Consider the following 15,037-nt stretch of genomic DNA (forward strand, 5'->3'; position numbering starts at 1 on the left):
GGTACGAAGGAAGGCTGCTTAGGCACTCCTCACAGCCGGCCAGTGGAAGTTTTTGTGGATGTATTTTGTGCAGCTTTTTGTGATGAACTGTGGTATTTGGCTCTGTTGGGGTGGTATAATGTGCCACAATATGGTATTGCTGGCTCTGCCTTCCATCAATTTCTACCTGACTACAAAACGGGGTCACTTTTAGTATTTTTTTCCAGGGCCACTTTAAGTTCCCAGTCCGCCCCTGTTCCCACCACATTGTATGCTACTGTAAATGGTGCCATTAGAAAGTGCATCTTGTCCCACAAACAACAAGCCCTCATATGGCTATGTCAGTGATGACTAACCTCTGCCACTCCAGTTGTGGTGAAACTACGACTCCCAGTATATCTGCATCTTGGGAGTTGTAGTTTTACCCAGCTGAAGTGTGAGAGGTTAGCCATCACAGGGCTATGTGAATGAAAATATAAAAAAAAGTTACACTAAACAAGCTACTAACCGTCACACAGGCGTTTTGGCTTTCCGTTTGTGAGATCCGTTCAAGGCTGTCACAAGCGGTCCAGAACGGATCAGTTTGCATTCTAATGTACTGTATTCTGAATGGAAAAGGATCCGCTCTGACTGCATCAGTTTGCCTCAGTTCCGTATCCATTCCGCTTTGGAGGCGGACACCACAACGCTGCTTGGTGTCCGTCTGATGAAACTGACACAATAGAAAACGGATCCTGACTTTCAATGGTGTTCAAGACGGATCCATCTTGGCTATGTTACAGATAATACAAATGGATCAGTTCTGAATGGATGCAGATGGTTGTATTATCTGAACGGATCAGCACAAAACGAGTGTGAAAGTAGCTTTAGATGAGCTCTTATAATGAAGTGGAACTGTTTGTGGGATGCTGGAAGATTTCAGCTCTGGAGCCTACCTAATTGTTAAGGCTACTTTCGCATTCAAAAAAATTATGAATGGAGATCGCATATTCGAAAAATACATCTATTTGTGCACTTCTATTAATTATTTATTGGCTGCAAATATGAGCTGAAGGTTTTTCAGGTTCGCCTGCCATTAAAATAAATGGGACCCGCCGCGAACTTGCGGTTCGCGAACATTTGATCAAGTTCGCGCGATCGCATTGATGAACCGTCCCGGCATATGTTCGTCCATCACTATCTGAAAATAAGCTATGATAAAGAGAGAGAAGCTGAGCTTATTAATATATAGGTTTATGTGATTTGGAGCAAGATATGTGAGTAAATACTTGCAGGACTCCTAGGAGAGACATTAAGGTTGGTTTCACACAGGCGTTGCGGGAAAAGGTGCAGGTGCGTTGCGGGAACATGCGCGTGAGAAAAATCGGCATGTTTGGTACCCAAACCCGAACTTCTTCACAGAAGTTCGGGTTTGGGATCGGTGTTCTGTAGATTGTATTATTTTCCCTTATAACATGGTTATAAGGGAAAATAATAGCATTCTGACTACAGGGGGAGGAGGGGATAAAAATACAGGGGTGCTGGAGCGGATAAAAAATATTAATAATTTAACTCACCTTAATCCACTTGCTCGCGCAGCCCAGCTTCTCTTCTGTCTTCTTGTTTGCTGTGTACAGGAAAAGGACCTGTGGTGACATCACTCCGGTCATCACATGGTTATTCACATGATCTTTTACCATGGTGATGGATCATGTGATGACCAGAGTAACGTCACCACAGGTCCTTTTAACCCCTCCAGCCCTATTGTACTATGCATTCTGTATTAAGAATGCTATTATTTTCCCTTATAACCATGTTATAAGGGAAAATAATACAATCTACACAACCCTGATCCCAAACCCGAACTTCTGTGAAGAAGTTCGGGTTTGGGTACCAAACATGCCGATTTTTCTCATGCGTGTGCAAAATGCATTACAATGTTTTGCAATTGCGCATGTTCCCGCAACGCACCCGCACCTTTTCCCGCAACGCCCGTGTGAAACCAGCCTAAGGCCTCTTTCAGACAGGTGTCCCAGAATTTGCTTCGGATGCGTTCCAGATGCATTGCAGGAAACTGGCGCGAGTGTGCACACAATTTCAGTCGGTTTTGACTTCGATTGCGTTGCGTTGTTCAATTTTTATCGCGCGGGTGCAATGCGTTTTAACATGGTTATAAATAATAGCATTCTTAAAGAGGACCTTTCACTAGAATAAAAAATCTAAACTAACTATACAGACATGGAGAGCGGCGCCCAGGGATCTCCCTGCACTTACTATTATCCCTGGGCACTGCTCCGTTCTCCCGGTATAGGCTCCGGTATCTTCAGATTTTCGGGTCAACTGGGAGGAGCCTGCGTCTCCTTCTCCCATGCTGCAGCGCTGGCCAATCGCAGCACTCAGCTCATAGCCTGAGAGGTTTTTTCTCCCTCAGGCTATGAGTTGAGCGCTGCGATTGGCCAGCGTTACAGCATGGGAGAAAAAGACGCCGGCAGGTTCAACTGGGTGTAGCCTAACATATAAAGATACCGGAGGCTATACCGGGAGAACGGAGCGGCGCCCAGGTATAACAGTAAGTGCAGGGGGATCCCTGGGTCGCCGCTCTCCATGTCTATATAGTTAGTTTCGATTTTTTATTCTAGTGAAAGGTCCTCTTTAATACAGAATACTTAGTAAAATGTTGCTTGAGGGGTTAAAAAATATAACAAATTAACTCACTTCATCCACTTGATCGCACAGCCGGATCTTCTTCTTTCTTCTTCTTTGAGGACCGGCAAAATGATTTGCTTCATTCAGCAGAACCTGTGCTGACCTCACCGCGCTCAACACGTGATACTTTAAAATTTAAAAATCTAAGGTCTTGTTCATATCTGTGTTGGAGGTTCCATCATGGCCTTAAAAAAAGCACATCATGCTGTGCCATTTTTTTTTCTGGTAAAGCACTGGGTTACCTGATGGAAACCCAACAAACCCCATTATAAGACTGGGCTGGAAAGGTAGTATGTGGGATTATGCTTCCCTTACTGCAAATTATAATAATATAACTAGTCACCAAGGAGGTCTTTTACCTGATAAAGGACTAAGACGGAAGCCAAGTGCATCTATACCGTTTACAGAGCTCCCTGCTGACCTCTATTATTTTTATATGTATAATATATATATATATATATATATATATATATATATATATATATGTATATATAATTCATAGTCGATTTCGTTTTGATGCTGTATGGAGAACTGGAGGCTACATTCATTTCACCTGAAGTCGGAATCCGCACGACTATGTTCTGAAGTCTCTCAACACAAATTATACTACATATCCTACAAGGCTGTGAGGTATATTATACAGGTCCTTCTCCAAAAATTAGCATATTGTGATAAAGTTCATTATTTTCTGTACTGTACTGATAAACATTAGACTTTCATATATTTTAGATTCATTACACACCAACTGAAGTAGTTCAAGCCTTTTATTGTTTTAATATTGATGATTTTGGCATACAGCTCATGAAAACCCAAATTTCCTATCTCAAAAAATTAGCATATTTCATCCGACCAATAAAAGAAAAGTGTTTTTAATACAAAAAAAGTCAACCTTCAAATAATTATGTTCAGTTATGCACTCAATACTTGGTCGGGAATCCTTTTGCAGAAATAACTGCTTCAATGCGGCGTGGCATGGAGGCAATCAGCCTGTGGCACTGCTGAGGTGTTATGGAGGCCCAGGATGCTTCGATAGCGGCCTTAAGCTCATCCAGAGTGTTGGGTCTTGCGTCTCTCAACTTTCTCTTCCCAATATCCCACAGATTCTCTATGGGGTTCAGGTCAGGAGAGTTGGCAGGCCAATTGAGCACAGTAATACCATGGTCAGTAAACCATTTACCAGTGGTTTTGGCACTGTGAGCAGGTGCCAGGTCGTGCTGAAAAATGACATCTTCATCTCCATAAAGCTTTTCAGCAGATGGAAGCATGAAGTGCTCCAAAATCTCCTGATAGCTAGCTGCATTGACCCTGCCCTTGATAAAACACAGTGGACCAACACCATCACTGACTGTGGGTACTTGACACTGGACTTCAGGCATTTTGGCATTTCCCTCTTCCCAGTCTTCCTCCAGACTCTGGCACCTTGATTTCCAAATGACATGCAAAATTTGCTTTCATCCGAAAAAAGAACTTTGGACCACTGAGCAACAGTCCAGTGCTGCTTCTCTGTAGCCCAGGTCAGGCGCTTCTGCCGCTGTTTCTGGTTCAAAAGTGGCTTGACCTGGGGAATGCGGCACCTGTAGCCCATTTCCTGCACACGCCTGTACACGGTGGCTCTGGATGTTTCTACTCCAGACTCAGTCCACTGCTTCCGCAGGTCCCCCAAGGTCTGGAATCGGTCCTTCTCCACAATCTTCCTCAGGGTCCGGTCACCTCTTCTCGTTGTGTAGCGTTTTCTGCCACACTTTTTCCTTCCCACAGACTTCCCACTGAGGTGCCTTGATACAGCACTCTGGGAACAGCCTATTCGTTCAGAAATTTCTTTCTGTGTCTTACCCTCTTGCTTGAGGGTGTCAATGATGGCCTTCTGGACAGCAGTCAGGTCGGCAGTCTTACCCATGATTGCGGTTTTGAGTAATGAACCAGGCTGGGAGTTTTTAAAAGCCTCAGGAATCTTTTGCAGGTGTTTAGAGTTAATTAGTTTATTCAGATGATTAGGTTAATAGCTCATTTAGAGAACCTTTTCATGATATGCTAATTTTTTGAGATAGGAAATTTGGGTTTTCATGAGCTGTATGCCAAAATCATCAATATTAAAACAATAAAAGGCTTGAACTACTTCAGTTGGTGTGTAATGAATCTAAAATATATGAAAGTCTAATGTTTATCAGTACATTACAGAAAATAATGAACTTTATCACAATATGCTAATTTTTTTAGAAGGACCTGTATATGAAGTACCAGACTGTGAGGTATATTATATATGAAGTACCAGGCTGTGAGGTATATTATATATGAAGTACCAGACTGTGAGGTATATTATATATGAAGTACCAGGCTGTGAGGTATATTATATATGAAGTACCAGACTGTGAGGTATATTATATATGAAGTACCAGGCTGTGAGGTATATTATATATGAAGTACCAGACTGTGAGGTATATTATATATGAAGTCTACCAGGCTGTGAGGTATATTATATATGAAGTACCAGCCTGTGAGGTATATTATATATGAAGTCTACCAGGCTGTAAGGTATATTATATATGAAGTACCAGACTGTGAGGTATATTATATATGAAGTACCAGACTGTGAGGTATATTATATATGAAGTCTAACGGGCTGTGAGGTATATTATATATGAAGTATCAGGCTGTGAGGTATATTATATATGAAGTCTACCAGCCTGTGAGGTATATTATATATGAAGTCTACCAGGCTGTGAGGTATATTATATATGAAGTACCAGACTGTGAGGTATATTATTTATGAAGTCTACCAGACTGTGAGGTATATTATATATGAAGTACCAGACTGTGAGGTATATTATGTATGAAGTACCAGACTGTGAGGTATATTATATATGAAGTCTACCGGGCTGTGAGGTATATTATATATGAAGTATCAGGCTGTGAGGTATATTATATATGAAGTCTACCAGCCTGTGAGGTATATTATATATGAAGTATCAGGCTGTGAGGTATATTATATATGAAGTACCAGACTGTGAGGTATATTATATATGAAGTCTACCAGCCTGTGAGGTATATTATATATGAAGTACCAGGCTGTGAGGTATATTATATATGAAGTCTACCAGACTGTGAGGTATATTATATATGAAGTACCAGGCTGTGAGGTATATTATATATGAAGTACCAGACTGTGAGGTATATTATATATGAAGTATCAGGCTGTGAGGTATATTATATATGAAGTACCAGGCTGTGAGGTATATTATATATGAAGTATCAGGCTGTGAGGTATAGTATATATGAAGTCTACCAGACTGTGAGGTATATTATATATGAAGTATCAGGCTGTGAGGTATATTATATATGAAGTACCAGGCTGTGAGGTATATTATATATGAAGTACCAGGCTGTGAGGTATATTATATATGAAGTATCAGGCTGTGAGGTATATTATATATGAAGTCTACCAGACTGTGAGGTATATTATATATGAAGTATCAGGCTGTGAGGTATATTATATATGAAGTATCAGACTGTGAGGTATATTATATATGAAGTCTACCAGGCTGGGAGGTATATTATATATGAAGTACCAGGCTGTGAGGTATATTATATATGAAGTATCAGACTGTGAGGTATATTATATATGAAGTATCAGGCTGTGAGGTATATTATATATGAAGTACCAGGCTGTGAGGTATATTATATATGAAGTACCAGGCTGTGAGGTATATTATATATGAAGTATCAGGCTGTGAGGTATATTATATATGAAGTCTACCAGACTGTGAGGTATATTATAAATGAAGTATCAGGCTGTGAGGTATATTATATATGAAGTATCAGACTGTGAGGTATATTATATATGAAGTCTACCAGGCTGGGAGGTATATTATATATGAAGTAGCAGGCTGTGAGGTATATTATATATGAAGTATCAGACTGTGAGGTATATTATATATGAAGTCTACCAGGCTGTGAGGTATATTATATATGAAGTATCAGGCTGTGAGGTATATTATATATGAAGTCTACCAGCCTGTGAGGTATATTATATATGAAGTATCAGGCTGTGAGGTATATTATATATGAAGTCTACCAGGCTGTGAGGGCTTCATCATCAGTTTTCTTTCACATTCGGTCATTGACAATGACAACTCCAACCTTGTTACAAAACCCAGTGAGGTTTTATAACAAGTTGAAGACGAGCGGCCAATGGGAGGCGCTGCTGGGCGTCACGTGACGGGCTTTTTATATAACGCTTGGCTGGGAGAATTCTTATTAGCCGTATTGCAGGAATGGAGCGAGTGGAGAGCCCGGGGGTGAAGTGAGAGTCCGGCCAGGGGGCAGCATGGGCACCCAGGAGGGAGGCAGTGCCAGCCTGATGCTGGAGTTTGCCGCACAAGCCTTTCAAACCAAAAACTTCCAGCTGGCGTGTGAGATCTATGAGAGGCAGCTGCAGGGGCAGCAGTTGGGGGTGGCGGACTGGGGGCTGCTGCTCAGGAGGGCAGACTGCCTGGCATGCTCGGGGAAACTGCAGGACGCTCTCCCTCTGTATCAGGAAGCGGCTGCCCACAAGAAGCTGTGTGTGGAGCAGCTGGAGCCCCTGGTATCCTGCCTGGCAGACCAGCTGAGAGGAAGAGAAGCGCTGCCCCTGAGTCCGCAGTGGGGGATCGTGACCTGTTTGGAGTGCCAAGGCTTCCTGTACCAGCCTGTGACCCTGCCATGTGGGCACACCTTCTGTAAGAAGTGCCTGGAGAACCAGAGGGGTAGGAGCCAGTGTAAAATGTGCCCGGTGACCCAGGAGGGCACCCAGCATCATCACAGAGTCAATGTGCTCCTCAGTAACATCATGGCAAAGGGGTTCCCCTGTGAGGTCCAAGCTGCCAAGCTCAGGCACGAAGGCAATGCCCTCCTTGGAGACGGCAAGTTACAAGATGCACTGGCCAGATACAACGAAGCAATCTCCTTAGGTAAGAAGAGGGTATTGTGGTGTGCTGATCGAACACGGTGAGCGTGGCGGTTCTCAGTGATAGCCTGGCATGAACCCAGCGAGCCAAAACCGGGTGCGGGTCCAAACACAGAACAGGTACCGATCTCTCCATTATACCTTATCTCTGTGGAGGCTCCGCTTCCGGTTTTGGCTCACAATCACTTTAACACGTCCGCAATTTCATTCCGCATTTTACGATGTGCTGCCCAGATACGGAATTGTTGACCTGCTCTTCCGGGTCCGCAATTCCGTTCCCGAAAAATATAGAACATGTCCTATTCTTGTCCGCAATTGCGGACAAGAATAGGCATATTCTATTAGTGCCAGCGATGTGCGGTCCGCAAAATGCGGAACGCACATTGCCGTGTCCGTATTTTGCGGATACATGGATTCGCAAAACACGTTACGGACGTGTGAATGGACCCTAAAGGTATGTGCTCAGATGCGGCAGCCTGTTGGAGTTACCGGATGCGGAATTGCTGGATTCTACCATTTACCGCCGGACCATAATGGGACCCGGACGTTTTCTGGTATAAATTCCTGGTTTCTGCCTCATTTAGAAATGCAACTGTAAACGTACCCTAGAGATGCCTCTGACCATTTTCCCTTGTCATACCGTGGGGTATCTCCATCCTGACACAAATTATAGAGTATTGACTAAAACGGTGACCTTTGTTGTCCATCTGTGCCACTGAAATTTTGCCATACAGTTAAAGGGGTTGTCTGGGTTCAGAGCTGAACCCAGACATATCCCCTTCTTCCCCCACTCAGCCCCTCTGACATGAGCATCGGACTGTTTCATGCTCCGACGCTCTCCCTTGCCCTGCGCTGTATCGTGCAAGGGCTTTTTCTGGAGATCCGGTGACGTACCGGGCTCTCCATGGGTAAGCTAGGTGGAGGCTTCCACCTAACAGTATTCCCAGTGCCGTCACCGGCACTAATGGGCTGTCCGCCCATTAGTGCCGGTGCCGTCACCGGGCTCACTGCTAGGTGGAAGCCCATGGAGAGCCCGGTCCGTCACCGAATCTCCAGAAAAAGCGCATCGGAGCATGAAACATGGGAAAAAAGGGGATAGAAATGTCCAGGTTCAGAGCTTTAAAAGGGTTTTCCAAGATTTTTTTTAACTGATGAGCATTTGATCAGTGGGGGTCCGATCAGCTGTTTGAGAAGGCACCGGCGTCTGCAGTAGCGCCGCGGCCTTCTCTCAGCTTACCAAGCCCAGCACTGTACATTGTATAGCGGGTGTTCTTGGTATCGCAGCTCAGCCCGGTTTTCTTCAGGTCATCAGTTAAAAAAAAATCTAAGAAAACCCCTTTGACTGTGACACCACTGACATCTTTGTCAACCAAAAAGGTTAATGAATGTGGATGTTCCAAAGGTACTGTAACTCATTTTTGGTGTACATAAGTGTTGTCAGGGGTAATCCCATGGTAGGACCTATGACCAATAGGTACATGTCCGATTATAGAGAGAGCATCTGTATAATATTAACAGTCCTCACAGTCAGAAACCTTTCACCGTGATACAGAGCGTCTGGAAACAAACGACCCGGAGCGCGGTTATATAACCTGAGTGCAATGATCTGCCGTAGCCTTGCTAACACTTGCAGCTTTCTAGTAACGGTACTGTGTATGAGATTTTATGCTTTAGGTAAGAAGGACTATTGTGTATCTACCATATAGCAGTGTGATATATAACGCTTGGCTGGGAGAATTCTTATTAGCCGTATTGCAGGAATGTAGCGAGTGGAGAGTCCGGGGGTGAAGTGAGAGTTCGGCCAGGGGGCAGCATGGGCACCCAGGAGGGAGGCAGTGCCAGCCTGATGCTGGAGTTTGCCACACAAGCCTTTCAAACCAAAAACTTCCAGCTGGCGTGTGAGATCTATGAGAGGCAGCAGTTGGGGGTGGCGGACTGGGGGCTGCTGCTCAGGAGGGCAGACTGCCTGGCATGCTCGGGGAAACTGCAGGACGCTCTCCCTCTGTATCAGGAAGCGGCTGCCCACAAGAAGCTGTGTGTGGAGCAGCTGGAGCCCCTGGTATCCTGCCTGGCAGACCAGCTGAGAGGAAGAGAAGCGCTGCCCCTGAGTCCACAGTGGGGGATCGTGACCTGTTTGGAGTGCCAAGGCTTCCAGGTTGCAGGTAAAGCCTTGTGCCCACATAGTAATGCATCAGCCATGCTTAGGCCTCTTTCACACGTCTCGGATTTGCTCCGTATGCGTCACGTGTGCATTTCGGGAAACCCGGGCGAGTCGGCACGCAATTGAAGTCAGTTTTGACTGCAATTCCGTTCCGATGTTCTTTTTTTTCCGCGCGAGTGCAATGCGTTTTGTATGCGCGTGAGAAAAAAATGAATGTGGTACCCAGACCCGAACCCAGACTTCTTCACTGAAACATGGTCCTAAAGGAAAATAATAGCATTCTTAAAACAGAATGCTTACTAAAATGTGGCTTGAGGGGTTAAAAAAAAATTAAAAAAATAACTCGCCTCATCCTCTTGTTCGTGCAGCCGGCATCATTTTCTTATTTTTTTCTTCTTTCAGGACCTGCCAAAAGACCTTTGATGATGTAATCGCGCTCACCACGTGGTGATCGCGGTGACGTCAGCGCAGGTCCTGCTGAATGAAGATAGAAGATCATAGAACAGGCAGTATTCATAGCTTTCAGATTTTTTTTACATTCATTATCCAAATGAATAAGGCCATGTTCACATCGGGAATATGGTGTAAATATTTCCCACCAATACCCATTCCAAACTGATTTTATAAAGTATTGCAGATTTTACCCATTGCAATTAAAGTTGAAACTCTGCACATAAAAAAGCCATTCAGATCCAGGCCTCATGTACACCGCCGTGTCCATTTTGAGATCAGGAAAATACAGAAGTGGTCTGTGTGCCGGCCACATTTTTTATTTTTTTTTGCAAGACCATTGAGTTTAATGGGTCCGTGGTCCACATTTTGTGACACTTTTCTTTTTGTGGAACAGACATACGGATGTGGAAAGCACACGGATGATCTGTCATAGAACGTCCCATACTTGGCTGCAAAATGTGGACCATGGACCCATTAAAGTTGGTGGGTCCACAAAAAGTATCTGTATTTTGCGGATCCGCAATTTGCAGGCCGCAAGGTACTTATGGTTGTGTGCCTGAGTCCTTACAATGAGGATAGTATGCTGGCAGAATTTGTCATCAAATAACTGTAGCACGTGAACATATTCTTAGGGGTACTTTCACACTTGCGTTTTTCTTTTCCGGCATAGAGTTCCGTCACAGGGGCTCTATACCGGAAAAGAACTGATCAGTTTTATCCCCATGCATTCTGAAAGGAGAGTAATCCGTTCAGTTTGCATCAGGATGTCTTCAGTTCAGTCGTTTTGACTGATCAGGCAAAAGAGAAAACCGTAGCATGCTACGGTTTTCTCTCCGGCGAAAAAAACTGAAGACATGCCTGAACGCCGGATCCGGCATTTTTTCCCATAGAAATGTATTAGCGCCGGATCTGAATCCGTCGTTTCGGCATGCGCATGTGCAGATCGGTAAAAATGAGAAAAATGTACAAGACGGATCCATCGGTCCGCATGACAAGCGGAGAGACGGATCCGTCCTTGCAATGCATTTGTGAGACGGATCCGCATCCGGATCCGTCTCACAAATGCTTTCAGTCAGCGGCAGATCGGCGGATCCGGCGGCCAGTTCTGACGACGGAACTGCCCGCCCGGATCACACTGCCACAAGTGTGAAAGTAGCCTTAGATACAGCAGCTAAGGGTACTTTCACACTTGCGTTGTTTGATTCCGGCAGGCAGTTCCGTTGCCTGAACTGACTGCCTGATCAGGCAAACTGTATGCAAACGCATGTCATTTTTTCTGACTGATCAGGCATTTTTCAGACTGATCAGGATCCTGATCAGTCAGAAAATGCCTGATCAGTCAGAAAAATGCATTGCAATACCGGATCCGTTTTTCCGGTGTCATCAGGCAAAACGGATCCGTTTTTTTCATTTTTAAAGGTCTGCGCATGCGCAGACCGGAAGGACGGATCCGGCATTCCGGTATTTTGAATGGCGGATCCGGCACTAATACATTCCTATGGGAAAAAATGCCGTATCCGGCATTCAGGCAAGTCTTCAGTTTTTTTCGACGACTGAACTGAAGACATCCTGATGCAAACTGAACGGATTACTCTCCATTCAGAATGTATGGGGATAAAACTGATCAGTTCTTTTCCGGTATTGAGCCCCTGTGACTGAACTCTATGCCGGTAAAGAAAAAAACGCAAGTGTGAAAGTACCCTAAATATATAGGGGAACTGCGTGTCGGATATAACTTGCTAGTAAAATTCGACTCTGTAGACATTTATGGCATAGAATCGCCTACTGGTATATAAGACATCGGGCATTAAACACCCTGACACGTCTGTTTTAATAACTACTTGCATTCTCCATGTAATAACTTCCAGAACATTTATTCTTATAATGATGTGCCATCCCTCTGTTATTCCCACTAGTAGTTTATTAAGGCATTTCCAGCAGTCTGCAATAAATATCCATTTGGTGGGGACTCCCTATACTGTCTGACACTATCCAATCAGTGCTGCCAGTGTTAGACTGTGCAGGGACAGCACACTGCTGACAATCCATTCATCTACCTCTCGCAGGAATAATTTAGGAATGGCTCAACAGTCGAAGTCACAAGCATAGATGAGTGCTCCAGAATTGTTACTGCGGAGGACTTGAGTGTTGACTTTCGCCTGGTTAGTACTGCATGTTGTTGAGCTGGCACGTGTGCCGCAGACTCGCTGGTGCACCACAGGCTCTTCATAAGAAGCATGACCGGTTTGTTCTTTGGAAGTGGAGCTATGTTGAGAAAGTAGGGCAGGAGAGCAGCGTTACATAACCATGAAGAATCTACTGTCTGCCAGCTCTCCCTGCCCCTCCTCTCTCTTCTCTGCTTGCATAACCTGTGAGGTAACAAAGAACTGGGTCAAACATTTTCAACCTTTTCCAACAATAAGTGTAATTTAACTCGATTGCTGAGTTACTGTGTACATATTGTACAATAGAACTATCAGGATGGACTTAGATTGTGTAAAACCGAGTGTGCGACGTTATTGAGCTTATCTGGAGCTGGAACAGACAATGCAGCCGACTGGCAGCCCTCACAGGAGCCTCCGAAACTGAGCAATGTGAGCAATCCAGGCCTGATATTATACAGTGACATCCCTGCCATTCTGTCTATAATTCACAGTGGTGCCTCCATCAATGGGGTCTTCCGAGACTTTTCTACTGATGACCTATGCTCTGGATAGGTTATCAATATGTCATCGGCGGGGGTTCCTCTTTTTAGATTCTTTAAAAAACATGATTTATACTATGTCATTTTCTGATGACACTTTCCCTTTAAGGCCGGACACACACGAGCGAGTTAAATGTGAAGAACGCACAGTGTGTCAGTGAGGTCCCATTCTGGCCCCTTCCTGTCAGGATCGCACAGCATTAGGGCTCATGCATATGACTTTTGTATTTTGCGGTCCGCAAATCATGGATCCGCAAAAAAAAAAAAAAGAGGGGGACGTCCATGTTACATCCGTTTTGCACATGTTCTATTATTTTGCGGAAATACATACGTTTTTTTTGCGGCACCATTGAAATTAATGGCTCCACATATGGGCCGCAAAAAAAACTGAACAGACACAGACAAATAATCCGTTTGTGTGCATGAGTCTTTATAATGCTGTTAAAACTACTGAATTACACTGACCTAACGCTGTTAGTGTAAGGGCTCGTTCACATGACCAGTGCCATTTTTTTTGCAGTCCGCAAATTGCGGATCCGCAAAACACTGATGGCGCCCGTGTGCCTTCCGCAATTTGCGGAACGGAACAGGAGGCCTATTATAGAAATGCCTATTCTTGTCCGCAAAACGGACAAGAATAGGAAAAAAAATCATAATTTTTGCGGGGCCACAGAACGGAGCAACTGATGCGGACAGCACACAGAGTGCTGTCCGCATCTTTTGCGGACCTATTGAAATGAATAGTTCCGTATACGGACCGTATGCGGAACGCAGAAAACAGCCCATATACGGAACGCAAAATACGTTCGTGTGAACGAGCCCTAATGCAGTGTATTCCAGGACTCTCGAGGTCACACAGCATTATAATTCGTTACAATACTGTGCAACCCTGTCTGAGGAGCAGAGGTCAGAACGGGACCTCACTTTGACACACGCTGTAAGTTTATCGAGTTTATCACATTCAACTCGCTGGTGTGTCTGGCCTGAGGGTCCATTTCCACATTCAGGATTTAAAGGGTATTCCCATCTGAACATTTATGGCATATTGCTAGGGAATGCCACAAATGTCAGGTACATGTGAATCCTACCTTTGGGACCCACTCCTGTCTCCAGAATGGGGCCCGTGATATGAAGAAGAGCACTCCGCACATGTGTGGTACTCTTTCTTTCACTGCTACTGGACTTCCGAATACAGCTGAGCAAACGGGAATGGTTGTTTTTGGAAATCCCACAGCGGTGAATGGAGAGCAAGCTATGAAAGCAAAACTACCTCCCCATTCACTGCTATGGGACTGCAGTGCTCCATACTAAAAAAAAATACCTAGTAGCCATTGGCTCCTGAACTGAAAAATTTAGGAGCCAAATTAAATTTTTAGTTGCCAAATCGAAACCAAATCAAATTTTGGTATTGTGATAGGGTTGTTTCGATACCAAAATTTTGATTCGGTTTCGACACCATAAAAAAGTATTGCGATACTCAATACCACGCGAAAAACAAACAAAAAAAAAAACACAGAAAAAAGCCATGTGCATTCCGTGTTTTATGAAATGTTCGGCACATAATAGAACAGTCCGATCCTATTTTTTGGGGTGACAAGGTGACGAAAAAATGGCAAATCGCATGGTTTTTATTTATTCATTTCTGTTACGGCATTCACCGCATAGGAGATATTTGGCCTTTTCGGACGCAGCGCTATGTAATATGTTTATTTATTTATTGTTTATATATTTTATATGTAAAATTGGGAAAGGGGGGGATTTAAACTTAATATTTTAGTGTTTGTGTGTTTTTTTGTTTTTTTTACTTACTATTAGCCCCCTTAGGGGCTGGAACCCTTGTCCTATTCACCCTAATAGAGCTCTATCAGGGTGAATAGGACTTCACACTCTCCCTGCTGCCCTGTGCATAGTACACACAGCAGCAGGGAGCTGACTATGGCAGCCAGAGCTTCAGTAGCGTCCTGGCTGCCATGGTAACCGATCGGAGCCCCAGGATTACACTGCTGGGGCTCCGATCAGAACTGCCACTGAACCACCAATGAAGAGGGGGAGGGGAACCTGTGGCCACTGCCACCATTGACTTTAATACTGAGGGGTTGGGGAGCGCACTGCG

General features: G+C 44.3%; 1 protein-coding gene across 1 annotated transcript in view; it reads left to right on the forward strand.

Moving 5' to 3' along the window:
- The first annotated feature begins 6,903 nt into the window (after nucleotides 1–6,903).
- The window catches only part of LONRF3 (LON peptidase N-terminal domain and ring finger 3), a 35,137-nt gene continuing 27,003 nt past the window's right edge, over nucleotides 6,904–15,037 (forward strand). Inside the window, exon 1 of the mRNA XM_044306020.1 lies at nucleotides 6,904–7,610. Coding sequence (XP_044161955.1) covers nucleotides 6,989–7,610 — 622 coding nt within the window. The 5' untranslated portion in view covers nucleotides 6,904–6,988. The remainder of the gene's footprint in view (nucleotides 7,611–15,037) is intronic.

The sequence above is a fragment of the Bufo gargarizans genome, chromosome 9, assembly GCF_014858855.1.
Source record: "Bufo gargarizans isolate SCDJY-AF-19 chromosome 9, ASM1485885v1, whole genome shotgun sequence".
Classification (NCBI taxonomy): Eukaryota; Metazoa; Chordata; class Amphibia; order Anura; family Bufonidae; genus Bufo; species Bufo gargarizans.